Source organism: Myxine glutinosa, chromosome 9 (genome assembly GCF_964187855.1).
Source record: "Myxine glutinosa chromosome 9, kmMyxGlut1.1, whole genome shotgun sequence".
NCBI classification, from domain to species: Eukaryota; Metazoa; Chordata; class Myxini; order Myxiniformes; family Myxinidae; genus Myxine; species Myxine glutinosa.
The window spans coordinates 18,311,250-18,331,796 of NC_136269.1; the positions used below are offsets into that span (position 1 = coordinate 18,311,250).

A 20,547-nucleotide genomic window follows, 5' to 3' on the forward strand; every position below is an offset into this window, starting at 1 on the left:
GTGCAATTATTTTTGAAATATTTTACTTTAAAATCACGTTTCAATGTGAGTTTGTGACATAAAAGTCGGTCCAAAAGACCTGTTATCTTTCTTTTATGCTCCACAGCGAAAAGTAAAATGCGGAGGCGTCCAGGAGGGGCATCTGCCCCCCTTTGCCCTCCCCCGCGGATGCCATGATTGTAGGCATAGGGTCTAATGTTGTCTTGCCTAGCTTGATCACACTCTTCAGTGCTGCATAAGTGTTCCTGCATGATCTCACTGTTTTACTTTTATGTCTAAGTTTAGGTTAAGGTCTAACCATAATACCAAGACTATATATATCTAGACCTTATATCTACATAGCAATGCTTATTCTAAGCTAGCTAGCATTGCTTGCAAAGTTGCTTACTAAAATGGTGGCGAGTGGTTTCTCTTGCTCTGCTTTAGTATCTTTGCTTGATGGTATGGCTCCTTCCTTCGGAAACAAATAACGGACGTAGATATGGCACCTGCTCACCCCTCAATGAGGGGGTGGGCAGAGGAGAGGAGAGGAGAGGAGAGGAGGGAGGTGAGGGTGGGCAGAGGAGAGGAGGGAGGTGGTAGCAAGGGGAGCGCGAGGCTCTCTTCCTGCCTGGTATGCAAGGCCTGCCCGGCAGGAAGAAGGCCAGGAAGAAGCAGGAAGGGAAAGACAAATTAAAGCGCAGGACTAACAGGTCAAAAGGATAAAATATACAAATAAAAGCGTGTAGGACAACACAACAAGACTAGCGTGCTGCTCGAGACAAAAAACCACGGTAACCCATCAGACTCTTGCAGCCATGTTTGCCATAATTATTGGCAACCAGGCTTGTGCAGCATTTTTATATATGACCCTAAGCATGCTGGGATGTTATTTGCTGAATTAACACATGGGCCACACTTGTATGGAAATTGTTGCTTTCAATATACATGGTGTCCCTCATTTACCCAGGTTTTTTTTTTTTTTTTAAATCCACTACCTGTATATGTGGTGAAGGTTACTTTGGATTTTTTTGTGTGCATGTAAGCTCGATGTGCAAACCATAATGTTTCACACCACATGTAAAGTAAATCACTTTGTGTTCTGCAGAAAGCAGCGTTGTCGTGTCTCGTTGCACCCGAGGGGAGCAGAAGTCGGCACGTGCAAGTATAATGCACAGGTTGGTGTGTGCTGTTTTCTATTCATTTTACTTTTGGCAAATACTGTTTTATTACAGTTGCAATCTTCATTTTAGTATTAAGTAGAAATGTTCTTCCACTCTTGCTTTGTTCATAGACAACCTTGGAGAAGTCAGGGTTGTTGCTCTCGACATCTGAAGGCTTTTGACAAAATGTGGTGCACGGGCCCCATCCATAAGCTAAAATGACATGGCATTTCTGGAAAATTGCTTGATACAATCTCTGACTTCATTGCAAATCGTCAAATCTCTGTGGTACATGAGGGACAGTCGTCCCCTGTCCATAATCCGAATGTGATTGTTCCTGAGGAGTCTGTGCTGGGTCCAATATTGTTCTTGTTGTACATCAATGATCTGCCTGATTGGATTCTTTCTCAATTAATCATTTATGCAGATGACTCAACACTGTATACTACCTACCCAGGAACCTTGGCTCCTACCCATGACCATGCGAGTTCCACTCTCAATCAGGACCTAGACTCCTAGAGAGTGCGATGAAATGGGGGAAAAGTCTGGCTTGTTACTCTCAACTAAAAAAGACCCACTTGTTGTCTGTGTCTCATTTAGGATCACCTTGTTTTCCAATCTTGTCTATGGATTCTTCACCTTTGCAAGAACTTCCTGTTATCCGTCTGCTTGGATTGGATATCAACTCAAACCTCAGCTGGGAAAAGTCCATCTCTGGTATCGCTAAAAGAGCCTCCCAGCACTTTGGCTGCTTATTCCGCGCTCGGCGATACCTTTCTCAAGCTGTTATTCTCCATCTATACAAGGCCACGATGCGACCTGTTATGGAGTGTCATCGCCATATTTGGGCTGGTGCCCCAGCCTGTCACCTATCTCTTCTTGACAGAATCCAGCGACGTGCCGCCATTCTGGTTGGACAGGAGTTGGCATCATCCCTGCAACCTCTGTCAGTCCGCCACTCTGTTGCTTCCTTGAGCCTTTTCTATAGATATTACCACGGAATGTGCTCAGAGGGCCTCTCACAGGTTGTTCCACCTGAGCATACTTTCAGTCGCTCCGCACGTTTGGCAGTTTCTTCCCATCCATACACTGTATCCGTCCCAAGGAGTAAGACTATGAGGTATTCTTCTTGTTTGTGTTTTTTACCCCGCACGGCATCAATCTGGAGCAGCTCACCTGCATTCTGCTTTCCCCTCAATACCAACCTACCTTAATTCAAGAGGAATGTCAATAGATTCCTCCTTTGTCTAATATATATACTTTCCTCTGTATAGCCCCCACCTCGAGTGGCCTTAAAGGATTTGTGGCAATCAATATCTCGTTAAAAAAAACAAAAAAAAACATTCACGTGCCGTGTCCTGGAGGACACGAACCTTCTCTGCTTACCAAACTCTAAATAATGGAAAACTATCTTTGTTGTCTGGAATTTATATCTATGTGCTCTACAATGAACGCTCACTATTGTAGCTACGTCCTTTCTGTAAAGAGGTTACCATAACTAAATGGAGTCTTGAAAACGTCCGCTCATCAAACTTTTACACAATATCAGAACATTGTCCTTTGATTCCACATGTAATGTCTCTTAAACTGTCATAAATGTTTCTATTTCTACAAAAGTGATGCTCCCTGACACTTCATTAGTTGTTTTTTTTATTTGTTTTTTTTTATATACAAGATCGAGGCTCGTGTAAGAGCTAACCACAAAAAAACAACAACGAACGGACACACAAAACATACAAAAAAGGGAGCGGGAAGCACACAAGTACAACAGCAGAGAACAGGGACAACAGAAGATCCGTGGGAGGGAGTGGGATTGGGGGGCGGAGGCATGGGAAGGAGGGGGGGGGGGGGGGGAATATAAAACACATGGACACTGCTGGAATTCCAGGAAAGAAAAAAGTCGGTATTTCAAAAAAAAGTGGATTTGGGGTGAATTAACGGGGGTAAAAGAGATCAAGGTTTTGGATGGGGGAAGATAAGAGATGGTGGTGAACAGCTGTTTTAAAGACCTGGAGGGAGGAGAGGGATTGAAGAGAGTGAGGGAGTTTGTTCCAGAGGTGGGAGAAAAGGGGAATGAAGGAGTGAAGGTGAGCAGAGAGTCTTGATTTTGGCAGTTTAACCATCAGAGGGTTGCTGGCAGATCTTGTGCGACCTGTAGGAATATTTGGGGGACAGAGCACAGAGAGAGTTGGGGGGGCAAGGCTGGGGAGGAGTCGGGAGAAGACAGAAAGACCACCAACCTGCCTGCGGTGAGTGAGTGAAAGGCCCTCGGAGATAGCTTCATCACGGGAGATTCCAATGATTCTGAAAGCTTTGGTTTCAATAGTGTGAAGACGAGCTAGGTGTGAGGCAGGAGCACCAGCCCAGAGGGGAGAACAGTATTCCATTGAGCTGCGGATGAAAGCCTTGTATGTGGTGAGGAGCTCAGGTGTGCCAAGGAAGGACTTCAGACGACGGAGGATGCCCAGTCGGCGACTGGCTTTGGAGAGCAGCTTGGAAATGAGGTTTTCCCAAGAAAGATCATGGCAGATAGTGAGACCCTAAAGATTGAGTGACAGAACTTCTTGGAGAGGATTGTTCAGAAAGTGGATGGGGGGGTTGTCCAGTCGGTCGTTTCGGAGAGACATTGTAAGAGTGTGAGATTTGTCAGGATTGAAAGACATGTTCCACTTGTTTGACCAGTCTGTGATTTTTGTCCAGGTCTGCAGACACTGAAGAGGCTGCAAACTGCCGATCTGAGGGGTGAGGAATAGAGCGGGAGAGAGTGGAGTCATCAGCAAAGAGATGGAGAGGATTTTCAAGAGAGTCAGAGAGATCATTGATGAAGACCAGAAAAAGCACAGGGCCCAGAACACTACCTTGAGGAACTCCAGCTTGAACAGGAAGGGGAGATGAGAGAAATCCATTCAGGGCCACACGTTGACTACGACCAGAGAGGAAGTCCGCAAGCCATGCGTGGAGATTTCCATGGATCCCATAGGAGGAGAGTTTGGTGAGCAGAGCTGGTTGCCAGACCATATCGAAGGCACGTGATATGTCAAGGGAGACAGCTCTGATTTCCTGTTTGAAAATTTCATGTTTGCTTATGTACTTTGTCCACATTTGTGAGGAAATAGGTTTCCTTAACTACACTCAAACGTGCCCATTAATAAAACGTGAGTTGTGTCAATTGCTGAACTTTCTTTGCAGCGCTGTTACCATATCTGTCTCAATGTTAAGCCTGTTACCTCTGCCAACCTTGTCACGACTGAGACCTCTGATAGTCGCACCTTGAGTCCCTGCACCTCCGTCGAGCAGCCGGGCCCGAGTTTCCGTGGGGATCAGGCATCCACCATGCCAACCAGCCTCATTACCCCATCATTCCCATTATTTCCACAGCACCTTCTGATGTCAGTTCTTCTAGCCACTGGCTCCTATCCTCCCTTCCTCACCCTTCCTCACCTGTGTGTGAACGATATTGAGTGGGAACCTAGTAGAGGGGGAGAGAATGGAGAAGAGCAGTAATTAAAGTTGAAAGCTTTAGAGCTCATATTTATTTTTCAGAGTTCTGTATTGTCTTTGTTGTGATAACAGGACATTTGAGTTGCATAATTAGGTCATTAAATGCATTGGTTTGCTCATGGTAGAGATTTAAATATCAAACCTGTTGATGACATCACACTCATCCTCCACCCTGTTTGTCACAGTCATTCTCAAACTCTGGCCAAGCAGCAGGAAGTCCGCGTGAAGTTTTTTCCCAAGCCAGTGCCGGCAATGTTGGAGCAGAGCACAGTGATACGGGAGGGGCATCGTTCTGCAGTGTCAGAGAGAGGCCTGGAAACAACAGGGGAGAAAACGACTACTTCCGCAGATGTTGCTACTGCCTCGGGTGCCTCTTCTGTGGCATTGGCTGTTTCTGCTGCCCCCATTCTGAAGGTTCTACCCACAATGTCTTCTCACATAACCCAACATAACCCAACCCACCCCTCTTGCGTGCAGGTTATTGTTTCTTCTCTCTCTCTCCCTCTCTCCCTCTCTCCCTCTTTCCCCACTCTCTCTCTCCCTCTCTCCCTCTCTAATCCCCTCTCTCTCCCTCTCTAATCCCCTCTCTCTATCCTCCCTTTTCTCTCTCCCTCTCCCACTCTTCCCATCTCTCTCTCCTTCTCTCCCTCTTTCCCTCTCTCTCTCTTTCCCCACTTACTCTTTCTCTCCCTATCTAATCCTCTCTCTCTATTCCCTCTCTCTATCCCCCCTCTCTTTACCCCTCTCCCCCTCCCCCCTCTCACTTCCTTCTCTCTCCCTCCTCTCTCTCTCCCTCCTCTCTCCATCTCCCCTCTTTCCCTCTCTCCTTCCTCTCTTGTACCCCTCTACCTTTCTCTCTCCCCCTGTCCCCTTTTCTCTCTCCCTCCTCCATCAGTCCCTTACCAAGCTTCGCCAGGAGCAGGATTTTTTTTTTGAGGGTGAAAAACATGGGTGCGGTTAACACACAGTCTTTAATACACCGGAAAATACGATATTTACCTTTACACTGCTCAAAATAGGCAATGCAAGTCAAAACTGTCACAGCATTTGGTAGAGTGCATATACCTTTGCCAGGCTGAGCATTTTACCTTTTGTATCCCACTGATTGGCTGGATCTGGATTTGGACGTGAACCAAAACATCCACCACCAGGTTTTGTCAAAGCTCGTCCACAACTGTTAAATCTGTTAAATCTGTCAAATCTGTTTCTGGTGTTTGTTCCCCCTCCATCCCCTCCCTTACCTCAAACGGCTACACAGCTGACTCCACACGTAAAAAAGCTGAATGCCTCAACTCTGTGTTTGCCTCAAAATCTTGTGTCCCAAACCCATCACTCTCTGTACCCACCGTACCCAGTCGTACCCAGCTGCTACTGGATTATGTGTCCTCCTCTTCCAACAAGGTGGAGAAGTTTTTGTCAAACCTCGACTCTGATTCTGCAACTGGACCAGACAGCATCAGCCCATGGGTCCTAAAATCCTGTTCTGCCACTCTTTCACACCCTCTCTCAGTTCTCTTCACCCTCTCTTTTGCTCAAGGTCATCTGCCTTCAGCTTTGAAATCAGCCAACATTACCGCTTTACACAAAAAAGGTGCAAAAACAGATCCTTGCAACGACAGACCAATCAGCCTGCTCCCAATCATCAGCAAAGTCATGGAATCCATCATTGCTTCGGATATCAAATCCTTCCTCTTCTCCAATGGCTTGATCTCCGATCATCAATTTGGTTTCAGATCAGGTCACCACTCTGCACATGCTGCTTCTGCTGTCTCAACAATGGATGGAGGTCCTCAATGCCAAACAGGAAATTAGAGCCGTCTCCCTTGACATAACACGTGCCTTCGATACGGCCTGGCACCCCGCTCTGCTCACAAAACTCTCCTCCTATGGTATCCATGGAAAGCTCTTCGCATGGCTTGCGGACATCCTCTCTGGTTGCAGTCAATGTGTGGCCCTGAATTGAATTCTCTCATCTCACTTTCCTTTTCAGGCTGGAGTTCCCCAAGGTAATGTTCTGGGCCCTGTGCTTTTTCTGGTCTTCATCAATGATCTCTCCGTCTTTCTGGAAAATCCTCTCTATCTCTTTGGGGATGACTCCACTCTCTGCCGCTCCATTCCTCATCCCTCAGATCGGCAGTCTGCAGCCTCCTCACTCTCTGAAGACCTGGACAAAATCAGACTGGTCAAACAAGTGGAACATGTCTTTACATCCTGATAAATCTCACACTCTTACTGTGTCTCTCCGAAAAGACCATCTGGAAAACACTCCCATCTACTTTCTCAACAATCCTCTTGAAGAAGTTTTGTTACTCAAGCTTTTGGGTCTCACGATCTGCCATGATCTTTCCTGGGAAAACCACATTTCCAAGCTGGCCTCCAAAGCCAGTCGCCGACTGGGCATCCTCCGTCGTGCGAAGTCCTTCCTTGGCACACCTGAGCTCCTCACCACTTACAAGGCTTTCATCCACAGCTCAATGGAATATTGTTCTCCCCTTTGGGCTGGTGCTCCTGCCTCACACCTAGCTCGGCTTCACGCTATTGAAACCAAAGCTTTCAGAATCATTGGAATCTCCCGCGATGAATTTAACTCCGAGGGCCTTTCACTCACACCGCAGGCAGGTTGGTGGTCTTTCTGTCTTCTACCGATTCCTCTCCGGCCTAGCTCCCCCAGCTCTGTCTGTGCTCTGTCCCCGAAATATTCCTTCAGGTCACACAAGATCTGCCAGCAACCCACTTCTGGTGAAACATTCTCTTCAATCTCACTCCTCCCTCCAGGTCTTTAAAAGAGCTGTTCACCACCATCTCTTATCTTCCCCCTTTCAAAACCTTGATCTTTTCTACTCCCATTAATACACCCCAAATTCACCTCTTTCAATGTCCGACTTCATTCCTGAAATTCCTAGTAGTGTCAATTTGTTTTATACTGTGTACCCCTTCCCCCCACTCCCAGACCTCTCCCTTCCACTGATCTCCTGATGTCCCTGTTCTGTACTGTTATTGTGCTTGTGAGCTTCCTCCTCTCTCCCCATCTTGTCTCCCGCTCCCTTTGTTATATATTTTATGTGTCCGTTTATGTTTTTGTGTTTAATGTTAGCTCTTACCCGAGCCTTGATCTTGCATACAAAAATATAAATTTTTAAAAGATATAGTGTTATATGTTGTTTGTGGCCCCATCTCAATGGTGAAAAATTATTTTATAATTTCTCCGATCCGGATCTTCACTAAAATAAAATCTATTTGTCCTCGTCACACAGCCAACCTGTCCACCAAGTTTTGTCCAAATTATTCCATCACGTTTTGAGATATCCTATTAACAGACAGACAATCGTGAAAATAACCTCTGTTGAGTGGTGTGCGGTGTTTGGTGTGTGATTATTTTCAGTGTACAAGATGTTCCACTTTAGTTCATAAATAAAATCTTTGGACAATGAAGTACAGTCGGATCCCGACATTCGAGGGGGTTATACTCCTGGAAAATGCCACAAAATTCAGAACTGCGAACGTGGGGGCATTGTTTCAATGGGAAAAGGGGGGACAGGTTCTTTGCGGTTCCTGAATTGCAGAAAATCCGCGAATGTTGAGGAAAATCCCACGAATGTTGAGGAAAATCCGCATATATATGCCTTGTCATTGTTTCAACGGGAGAAACGGGGATCGGTTACAGGTTCCTGGTGGTTCCTGATTCATAAGGGAAATTTTTTAAAGTTTGAAATGTTTTCAACTGTGAATGCACATGATTACAGTTTCATGAAAATACAAACAAAAAAGCGACAACCCTGGGTGCCGCTTCCAATTTATTTCAGAAATTCGCTTGCAGTTTATTAAAAGTGCTTAACCATACCGTACCACGAAACGAAAACGAGAAGAAGAACAACAACAACATCATGTACTGTTTCCAAAATTTTTATTCAATAGCACACGCAACTTGATGATTATGATGGTGATGATGATTTTGAAGAATTAAAATCCAGTGAACTCCTCAAAGTCTGAAGATGACCCAAATGAGGGTGCTGCAAAGTCTGCACTAAGGGTGAGGCAGGAGAGGCAGGTGAGGGCACAGGTGTGGATGCTGGCAAGGTCGCTGATTCGTGCAATGAGAGGGAGGCAGGACTAGCAGCAGAGGGTGCTGATGATCTTGAGGTGGAAGGACCAGGGCAGAAGAAATGTGTGATCGAGACCTGTCTGGCAGATTGCTGTGAGTTTCTGTGCAGCTCCATCGTTGTACATACTTGCATCAAGTTTGATTTAAATCTCTTCAGCTGTTCTCAAGTATCACATTTGTACCTGACATGACCTCTGTCCTTTGACCTTTGATGCTGAAATCCAATCGGTCCGTCTTTGCGTCATAATATGTAGTTGTGCCAAGTTTGGTCAAAATCCCATCTCTGGTTCTCAAATTAGCGCAGCGACCACTTTAACTCAAATTAGCGCAGCATCATAATTTTTACCTAACGGGACCTCTGACCTCTGACCTTTGACCTCATGACCCCATAATCGAATCTGTTTTTCTTTACATCATTATTCATACTTGTACCGACTTCGTCGACCTAGGCATAAGAACAAGACAACTCTTTGGCTTCAATACAACGCTCGTAGCAATGTGTGGGAAAATGAAAACCTGACTTTATTGTGCGTGAACAGGTGCACAGTGACCTGGAAGCTAAAATGACAACCGTGACAGAGTTGGTGGCAAGTCTGCAAGGACAGCTTGAGCGATCAAAGGAAGAACGTCACACGAGAGACACGGAGCGCCAGGATCATCCAACAGAACACCTGCAGAGGTTCATTGAAAAGCAGTTGGCTTTCCTGGAAAAGCTGCAAACTCAGCAACTACATTTGCAAGTAATTATGAAGTTTGTAAAACGAATGCTCATGTGAAACGGGCAATGTCCACACCGGGCATGTTCCTGAAATGTCGAATCAAATGTTGAGCCCATGACAGCGTTTTATTATCGCAAGCATCCAAGCTGTCGTGGAGGAGTGAATTCGTTTAATTTGAAATCTCACTCTAAATGCGGTCCCTTAATAATGTGGGAATTGTATGTTTCCTAAGTAACCGTACAGGTACGTTAGAGGGGATGAAATGTGTAGGTGTTGAGTTGAGGGGAGGTGTTGGAGGAGTGCAAGGGGAGGTGTTGAGTTTTGAAATATATTTCTTGTGGAATTCCTCACAACTGATATTATTCCTCTCTTCAAAAGAACCACTTGCTTGGAAAGACATCTCCATCAGCCATCTTGCCTTCGCTGTCCAACCCTGCTTCCGAGGATCTCCATTCCAGCCGAACCTCTGCAGCGTTTTCCTCACAAGGCACGGAGGTGTTGACTCGCACACAATCGACATGTTGTTCGAAGCATGTTCGCTTCTCAAGTCTGGTGGATCCTTGTCAAGAAGGTACTTCTACATTGAGTGTTGTCTTTATGTGGTTTCAATCGTTTTACCATCTGCAGATGTTAAGCAGCAGATGTCTGTGCCTATGCCTATGCGTGTTTGCGTGTGTGTGTGTGTCCATGTTAGTGTGTGTGTGTGTGTGTGTGTGTGTGTGTGTGTGTGTGTGTGTGTGTGTGTGTGTGTATCTGTCCGCCCGCGTCTGTATGTGTGTCCATGTTAATGTGTGCGTCAGTCCGTCCGTGTGTGTGTGTGTGTGTGTGTGTGTGTGTGTGTGTGTGTGTGTGTGTGTGTGTGTGTGTGTGTGTGTGTGTGTGTGTGTGTGTATCTGTCCGCCCGCGTCTGTATGTGTGTCCATGTTAATGTGTGCGTCAGTCCGTCCGTGTGTGTGTGTGTGTGTGTGTGTGTGTGTGTGTGTCAGTGCATCCATGTGTGTGTGTGTATTTTTGCCTGTGTCTGTATTGGGCTTGCGAGTAACTGCTGAAATCTCTTGATCCCTGTTCTTCCCAACTATGATCTTTGTTCCTTTAACTCTTCTTTCTACCTTTTCACATTCTTCCGTAAATAGATTCTAATTCTTGCTTTTTCTTTTCTTTTTCTTAATTTTCCTCTCTTTTTTCTCTCTCCTAATCTATTTTTTCTCTTCCTATACCTATCTATCGAGGGAAAGGTGAAACTTTTTCCTGTGAGGCTCACTTGGCGGCACCTGGATGGGTTTGAGGGTAGAGGAATAGCAGCTGAAACCCGAATCCTATCCAGGTTCCTCCTGATGACTCCATTGGTGCTCTTTACTTATTTGGGTTCCTTCAATGACTAAAATGCAGTATTTGGTCTTTCATTTGATTATGTAATAAATACACTGCTTTCAGAAAGTATTCACACCCCTTGACTTTTTCACATTTTGTTGTGTTTCAGCCTGAATTTAAAATAGATTAAATTGAGATTTTTTTTTTGTCACTGATCTACACATAATACCCCATAATGTCAAAAGTGGAATTTGATTTTAGATTTTTTTTTTTACAAATTAGTCAAAAATGAAAATCCTGAAATATCTGAAGGTGGATGAAGGTTATGTTTTCACCCCTGTCCGTTTGTTTGTGAAAAGGATATCTCAAAAAGTTGTGGACTGATTCGGACGAAATTTAGTGGAGGTTTGGTGACGAGGACGAAATGATTAGATTTTGGTGAAGATCTGGATTCTCAGATCTGGATCTGAGAATTTTTTTATAGAAAGACATTTAAATGATCTGGACCTTGTACAGAAAGATAAATCGTGTCCAATCAATTGAATTGGCCACAGGCGGACTCCATTCAGGTTGTAGAGACATCTCAAGGATGATCAAAGGAAATTAGATGAACCTGAGCTCGATTTGGAGTGTCATGGCAAAGGGGTTGAAATTTTTTTGACTCAACATATTTCTGTATTTCATTTTTAGTTATTTTGTACAAAATTCTAAAAATAAAATTCCCCACTTTGACATGATGGGGAATTATGTGAAGAAGAGCGACCAAAAAAAAAATCTTAATTTTATCAATTTTAAATTCAGGCTGAAACACAACAAGTGGAAAAACTCGATTTGTGTGAATACTTTCTGAAGGCACTGTATGTACGCATCGTCTATGCATGCTTTTTAAACTATTGGCATTTCCACAACCATAACAATGTAAATATTATATATATATATATATATATATATATATATATATATATATATATATATATATATATATATATATATATATATATATATTGTTACGGTCCGCGGTTAAGGATGTTATGTTTGCCGAGCGGAGGCCCCGCGACCTAACAGTTTCCCCGATTCACCCAATTCACTCGAACGTTGGCCGTATCGCGCCACAGCTATTCAATGAGGGAAAAGACAAAGACGACGGATGTGAAGAAAAGGAATAAGAAGACGAAACAAAGGTTGAAAATACTACTAAATTTATTTACTATTTACAGGGTCAAAATAACCAAGGAGAAGGAAAGATAAGAAAATAATTTACAGAAGCTTTTAGAGACACAGTGAAAATACTACCTTATCTAACAGGCTTAACTTATTCCCAGGGACAAGACAAAAGACAGACTACGAACACACTTACACGGGGAATGATGATAGGAATGGCAGGTGGATGGCTGGGGGGGAGAGGGAGGTCCAACGGGTCCGGCAGCACGATCGGCGCGTTGGGCAGCCGCCGTTCCTTCGCGGCCCTGCTCCAAACTGCCGTCCAGGCCCCACGCTGCTGTGGCTGCAGTTTCGGTGGCTCAAGCTGCTGTGGATGCAACCGCCACTCTTGTCATGGACCTCTCTTTGTCATGGACCTCTCTTTGTCTGGACCTCTCTTGTCATGGACCCCTCTACGCAGCTTTGCTCTGACGACTCCCTTCCTTATCACTCTTGCGCCTGCGCTTTTATAACGCCTCCGGCGATTAAGCCGCCGGCCTTCAGGACACGCCCATCGGTGTGCTCACCTCGGCCATGGTTGGTCGCGTGACCCTCTGGCTCCGCCCTTGATGACGACGGGCGGGCACGCCTTTCTTCCCCGACCCAAGCACATGTTCAATGGCGGCTTTGGAGGGGATGTAATTGGCAAATTGAGGCTTGGCCATGACGAAAGGGGAAATGGAGGTTTTTGGGAATGGGAATGAAGGGAATCTATCTATTTCACTTGGTGCAATGGAGTGTCATTTTAATGGAAGACAAGGCCTTACCCTAAAACACATAATAAAGTTATAAGCTACTGAACAAGGGTTTTATAGTGTCCTTCAATGGATGCTTTATGGAATTAACTACCGGAACGCCCTTTGACCTTTACACAACACTGGAGGCAGGAGGGGCCAGACTCAAGCAATAATAATAATACACACAATCAAAAAAATACAGTCCTCATATCCGCAACAATATATATATTGTTATAGATCGCGGTTATGGATGTTATAGACCGAGCGGTGGTTTAAAACCGCGACCTAACAAAACTCACCCGATTCCACCCGAACGTTGGTTGTATCGCACCCTAGCTGCTCAATGAGGGAAAAGACAAAAGCGACGCAATGCAAGAGGAAAACGGAGACAAAAAAGGTTTGAAATACTACTACATTTATTCCTACTATTTACACACAAGCAAAAAGACAGATGTCACGTTTATTTACAAGCACAAGACGCAGGTGACACAGTGCAAATTTAGCTTACCTACAGACTTAACTTATATCCCAGGACAGAACAAACAGAACGCTGACTCACGCGGGGAATGCCAGGGATGGCAGAAGGTGGATGGCTGGAGGGAGAGGAAAGGTCCAAGGGGGGTCCCGCAGCACAACCGGCGCGTTCAGCAGCCGCCGTTCCGTTTCGGCCCTGCTCCGAACCGCCGTTCAGGCCCCCTTTGGCGGTTGGGTGGCGCGGCTGCGGCCGCCTGCACTTGCCTTGCCAGGCCTTGTCTCACTCGTCACCACCGACTCCTCACCACCGCAACCAACTGACCACCGACTCCTTTCTCTGGCAACCGACTGTCACCCACTCCTTGCAACCAACTCCTCCTCTCTTTCTCTCAACCGACCCAGACCAACCCAGAGTGCATCTCTCTTTCCTCTTCTTTTTCCTCTCTTTCTCTTCTCCTCTTTTCCACTTCCGGTTGCGCCCTTTTATAGCGCCCCCAGCGATCACGCCCCCCGGCGCTTTGGACACGCCCATCGGGGGTGCTCACCTCGGCCCTGGTTGGTCGCGCGACCCTCGGGCTCCGCCCTGGATGACGACGGGCGGCGCGCCCTTCCTCCCCTCTGACGAGGTGCGACACGCCTTTCTTCTCCGACCCGAGCCTCGTGGTCAATGGTGGTTATTGGAGGGGAGGTAATATGGGCAATCGAGGCTCGCCAATGACGAGAGGGGGATGTAATATGAGGTCATTGGAGGTTTTGGAGGGGATGGAAAGGGAGATTTTTGGGGATGGGAAGGAAAGGGGGTCTATTCTCTTTCACTGGTGCAATGGAGTACTTCAATTAATGGGAGACACAGCCTTATCCTAAAACACAGAATAAGATATAACTGTCAAAAGAAAAGATATATCGTGTCCTGCATGTATGTTTTTATGGACTAACTACGGGAACGCCCTTTGACCTTTATACAACCACAACGGAGGGAGGAGGGGTGAGTTTTACAACAACCTTTTACAACAACCTTTTACAACAACCTTTTACCACAACCTTTTACAACAACGTTTTACAACAACGTTTTACCACAACAATAAAATAAAAAAACATTCTCATATCCACAACAATATATATATATATATATATATATATATATATTGTTACGTTTGTGGGGGGGGGGGGGGGGGGGGACGGACCAATGAAATACTTAAGTCTAGGTAGGATTGTATCGGGTACTATGCTCCGAATGTCGTGACGAAGAAGAAGAACCTCCATGTAACTAGTTGGGGAATCCGTTCGGCCGGATATCGCGTAAGGTTGTATATTTGTCGCCACGGCTAGGGGTGGAGCTGTGTTAATAAGGTAGGGTATATGAATGAATCATTTTTTCTCTGATTTTTTCCTTTGTTCCTTATGACATACACCACCACACCAATACTAAATAAAACCCCATAAAAGCCACCAGGATTCAGACATTGAACGCTGCTGCTGGCACCGCCAAGCGAGCCATCGCAACACAAAGCAGCCAGGGCCATGGGGCTCCGCCCCGAGAAGTGATGATTGGTTAGGGCGATGGACTGCTATGTTGGACTCTTCGATTGGAGCGCGCGCGGACTTCATCAGATGATGTTTGAGACCGGGGAACAAAAAGGCTGAGGACCGCCATTTCCTCCTCTTGATCCAGGGATTGACGACAAGCAGTCACAGTTCTATCCTCTTGGTCCGGGGTTTGACGACGAGCACTCACATTTTCTCTCTCTCTTTGTGTCCCGTGTTAAAGCGAACAATCACATTTTTCTTTCTCTTGGTACTGGCTTTGTGGTGGGTGGTCGCAGTTCATGCTCCTCTTATTTTCCTCGCTCTTGGTCCTGACATTGGCGGTCGCAGCTCAGGGTGGCTCGTGGTTTCGTGATGGCTATGTGCCGTGCCGAGTGAGCCGGACAGACCGGGGTGCTTTGTGGAGTGGACGACGAGAGGGGAGCTTGGGCCTGAGCGCTGCACGTCGGCGTCTGGGGTGAACACAGCTCCTCGCCAAGGCGTGCTTTCCCGCACACGGACTCAGGGACCCGTTCGAGGGCCATCGGGGTTTGAGGGCCGCTCAAAGCTGAGTACACACCACACAAACACATTTATTTTTCACTTTCGTTTTCCCCTTGTGTTGTATATGAGTTAGATATGCGTCCGTGTGAGGGCGCTCCAATTTAGGAATTTAGCTTCACCGTGCAATTCTTGTCCTCAGCATTATTTTCATTAAACCTATTTATTTGTTGCATTTTAATTCCGTGTCGGTCTTGCATGATTATCCTGGTTCGAGGACGCTTCAGTGGAAACCCGTCCAGGCAGGCGTTCATCACCCTCCGCTCCCGCACGTGTAAAGAAGAGCCGCCATTGTTTGATTGAACGCTTTGGAGTTTAAGCTCGATCGGCCACCCGTCACCTTGGGGGATCTTAATCCTCCCGGGGAACACGACAATATATATACACTATCGGTCAAAAGTTTTAGAACACCTCAATTTTTCCAGTTTTTATTGAAATTTATGCAGTTTAATGTTGTCTCAATGAATGAATACGAATATGAATGATCGTTTTAAGGCCATTTTCCCCGCTAGAGTGGGGGTTAGCCTTGCGGGCCCCATGACAATCATGGTTCCGTTTGAGGCAATGTTTTTATGGCCAGATGCCCTTCCTGACGCCAACCCTTAGTCGCCTCTTACGATGCGCAGGGATACGGTGTACCTATTCTAACCGGAGTACACACCGGGAGAATATATATACAATGTACTCTCAATGTACTCTGAAATTAAGCATGGAACAAATAAACAATTGGAGATAAAAAATAAATCATAGAATCATTTTGTTCAGCAAAATTTAATCAAAAATTTTGACTCCGCAAAGTAGCCAACTTTTGCAGATATAACCGCCGAACACACTCGTGGCATTCTTTCTACAATGGAAATCAAATATTGTTCGGGAGGTTCTTCCCAACACTGTTGCAGAAGTTCCCACAAATGTGTTGCACTTGCAGGTTGCTTTGCTTTCACCCTTCTGTCCAGTTCATCCCAAACCAGCTCGATGGGGTTTAAGTCTGGAGACTGTGCTGGCAATTCCTTGATTTGAAGCCTACTGTCTTGTTCTTTTCCTCGAAGGTAGTTTTGACATAGCCTGGAGGTGTATTTAGGGTCATTATCTTGCTGCAGGATGAACCCCTGACCAACTAGGCGTATACCAGAGGGTATTGCATGGCGCTGCAAAATGCTGTGGTAGCCCTTTTGGTTCAGGGTGCCAGTCACTCTGTGCAGGTCGCCGACTCTGGATCCAGCAAAAGAGCCCCAGACCATCACGCTTCGTCCTCGATGTTTGACAGTTGGTGTCGCACACTGAGGAACCATCCTTTTGCCAGCTCGACGGCGTACAAAAACCCTGCGTGATGAACAAAAGATTTCAAATTTTGATTCATTGGTCCATAAGACCTTATTCCAGTCTTCAGTAGTCCACTGGCGGTGCTTCATGGCCCAGGCAAGCCTCTTTTTCTTATTTTGCCATCTTAACAATGGCTTGCTTACTGCCACTCGACCTGTCAAACCTGCAGCTGGAAGTCTTCTCTTCACAGTTGAAACTGACGCTTGCTTACTTTGACCAGTGTTAAGCTGTGCTTGAAGCTGTTGTCCTGTCAGCCTCCTATCACGCAAGCTGTTGACTCTCAGAAACTTGTCTTCTGATTCTGTTGTGGCTGTGGGTCTGCCAGACCTCTTCCTGTCAGAGTTTTCTCCAGTTTCCAAGTGCCTTTTGATGGTGTATGAAACTGGACTCACTGACACCTTGGCTTTCTTTGCAATTTCTCGAAAGGAAAGACCTACACTTTTAAGGGTTATAATGGTCTGTCTGTCTTCCTTTGTTAATTGCCTTTTTTTCGCCATTATGACAGCAATATACTACTTCCTGCAGTGCAATATTGTCCATATAATGCTTCAGAGGGTGTAATAACAGTCTGTTCCAATACTGCTTTTATACAGACAGGGGGTTTGTAATCAAGTAATCAGCAGAGGTTGGGACACCTGTAGGAATTTTTTGCATCAACTTTCAAGGCTTAATTTACTTACATTGCTGCAGAACAGCTGTAAGTTGTTAACCCATTACTTGTTCCCTGAAGAAGGCCTTGTTTTTTACAATATAACTGTGCAATTTACATTATTTTCCCGTTTTTGCTAACCTAAACTTTTCTTTTAACCTCGAGCAGTTTACTGCTTACCTTTGTACCATTTCAGGTTATTCACTGGACTTAAATTGCTTAAATTTTAATAAAAACCAGAAAAATTGAGGTGTTCTAAAATTTTTGACCGGTAGTGTATGTATGTGTGTGTATATATATATATATATATATATATATATATATATATTTATTTATATATACATATATATATATATATATATACATATACATACATACAGGGTGAGTCAGAAGTAGCGCCCTATTTCTGTTTATATATATATATATATATATATATTTCTGTCAGTTGATTGTTTGTTTGCCATTTGTATTACAGTGTACAAGAAGGTAGAAATAAATGAATGACATGTTTATCTAACCATTTATTCGGGGGGAAATTATTACGGAAGTGTAAGTGGATCCCGGACCGGAAAGTGTATCGGCCGTCGCGGTCCGATCGAGTGGCCGGCACGCTCCCCAGACCTTACACCTCCAGATTTCTTTCTTTGGGGGCTCATGAACGACCTTGTTTATCGTGAAAAGCCTCGTACCATTCAGGAATTAAAGGCTCAAATCACTGCAAAGTTGGAGGAAATTGATATCGAACTCAGCAAGCGTGTGTGCCACTCTGTGCCTGCTTGGCTGCAATTGTGCATCGATCACGAGGGAGGGCACTTTGAAAATTGCAAGTAAAACAGCTTGGTACACTTCCGTAATAATTTTCCCCCGAATAAATGGTTAGATAAACATGTCATTCATTTATTTCTACCTTCTTGTACACTGTAATACAAATGGCAAACAAACAATCAACTGACAGAAATATATATATATATATATATATAAACAGAAATCAGGTGCTACTTCTGACTCACCATATATATATATATATATATATATATATATATATATTTATATATATATATATATATATATATATATATATACAGTATATATATATGTATATATATATATATATATACATATTGTCACGTGACCCCCCCCCCTTGGTTAATACTGGGGAAATCACAGATAGCCAAAGCCAGCTTAAACTCCAAAGGCGATGCCCAAATGCGGATTTCACTATATATGCGGGAGGAAGAAATAATAAGAAGAAGAGGCTGAAGCTTTTTACCTGTTGCGATCTGCCGATCAGTCTTTAACCCTACAAAAGTAACTCAAACCAACCGGATTTTGTGTGCAAAAATATACGTCGGCTTTATTGAAACGAAAGGCCGGTAACAACGAGGCAAACGCGGTGGACTAATCCCTCTAAATGGAGAGCTCCTATGACAGACACACACACGCACAGGGGATAAACAAAGAAATAAATAGGGGTTAGGATTTTATGTGTGACTTAGCTGCGAGCGGCTTGTGGTATCTTGTCAGGGTCGCCAAAAGTTGTCTGGGGCGTTGCCGGGAACCTCCGGTCGTTGGCGCGAAGCATGCGCGTTGGCGGGAACCAGGCCTCGATGTCCTAACGCCGCAGCGCTCGTACTCTCGTCCACGCGCCACCTCTTCCTTCTCTCAATTAGTCAGGTTCACTTTGTCAATAAATTATATTTCGTTCAAAATCATGGTAGATTAGCAAACCTATACATTTTTGGAAAGGTTATAGCATAAGGAAACTAAAAATCAATGTTTACATTTGGAGAGATACCTGTATGGCGGCCATTTTGGATTTTCAAAATGGCCACTGTAAAATACATATTTTGTTCTATTTCTGCCTCTAATTACCCTAAAAACTTTAAAAAATATACTAAACCTATATTTTCAGGGACAAGGAATCCAATGGAAGTATCAAATTAGTGCTATGGGGAATGGTAAGACACGAATCAAAGGTTTTGAATTGCAAAATACTGTCTTTATATTCGCGATAAGTTGCATAATCAAATACATGTTATCATTTTGTACAGGCAGTTAATAACATCAAAATGTGTCACAATAATTCATATCACCAAACATACACAGGCAGTCAGCAAAATCATATATACACATGCAGTCAGTATAACTTCACATCTACACAGGCAGTCAATGACAAAATATACACAGGCAGTCAATGGCATCAAACATACACGATTACAGAATATGCCATTTAGAGTTCATCACTGTCCTGTGTGTCGTATCAGACAATATAGTCCGCATAGTTTTCACAGTCCGTTCCACACAAGCAAAGGTCTGTCAAATTGATTGGCAAATAGAATTGGTCGAATGGTCGATCGAAGCGATTGGTCGAATGGAATTGGTCGATTGGTCGAATTGGTCGAATTGGTCGAATCGAATTGGTCGGAATTGGCAAATGTAAACATAGGTTTGCTAATCTACCATGATTTTGAACGAAAAAACATAGTGAACCTGACTAAATCCCAGATGCCAAATTAACAGGGGAACGAAGAGACAAGGCCGGCACACAACCACTTGCGCCGAGGTCCAGAATGCCAAGAGAAGATCGTCGGCACACACTCGCAGGCAGGCACCAGAGCAAGAGCGAAAATGTCGGTCTCAATTGCTTTTATAATCCCAGCTCTGACGTCAACGTGCTCCTCCTCCACTCAGCACAGGCCAACAGCACTCCACCAATGGCCGCTCGCTTCTCCCTCATGCCATCGGTCGGTGGCCAATCAGCGCTTTGCTTCCCTCATCCAATCGCTGCCCCTTTGGGCGTGTCTTTCGCCTGCTCGCTTCGATGTTGCCATACAAGCTGGTGATGTAGCTGGCCGCTGTTCCATTGGTAGTGTTCCGAACTGGCTTCCGGTGAGTTTTATTGTGGAGGGGACTTAATTCGTGTACTAAGGGGCCTGACTAGTGTCTAGTGCGTTGCCATACGGGAAGAAGGGAAGTAAATTACCGAGGTTAGACGAACAAGGTCACTTTTTTGTTTTATTTTGTATACTGAATCGAGGCTCGTGAAAGAGCTGACAACCGCGAGGGAAAGACAGTACAGGGGGACCGCGAGGGAAAGACAGCACAGGGGGACCACGAGGGAAAGACAGCACAGGGGGACCACGAGGGAAAGACAGCACAGGGGGACCACGAGGGAAAGACAGCACAGGGGGACCACGAGGGAAAGACAGCACAGGGGGACCACGAGGGAAAGACAGCACAGGGGGACCGCGAGGGAAAGACAGGACAGGGGGACCGCGAGGGAAAGACAGTACAGGGGGGCCGC

General features: G+C 45.1%; 1 protein-coding gene across 2 annotated transcripts in view; it reads left to right on the forward strand.

Moving 5' to 3' along the window:
• Positions 1-20,547, forward strand: part of KIAA0586 (KIAA0586 ortholog) — a 414,056-nt gene that overhangs the window by 20,286 nt on the left and 373,223 nt on the right. For both annotated transcript variants that reach the window (XM_078784140.1, XM_068129752.2), the window contains 4 exons: positions 1,088-1,157; positions 4,829-5,057; positions 9,285-9,485; positions 9,843-10,035. In XM_078784140.1, the coding sequence (XP_078640266.1) occupies positions 1,088-1,157; positions 4,829-5,057; positions 9,285-9,485; positions 9,843-10,035 (693 nt within the window). The remainder of the gene's footprint in view (positions 1-1,087; positions 1,158-4,828; positions 5,058-9,284; positions 9,486-9,842; positions 10,036-20,547) is intronic.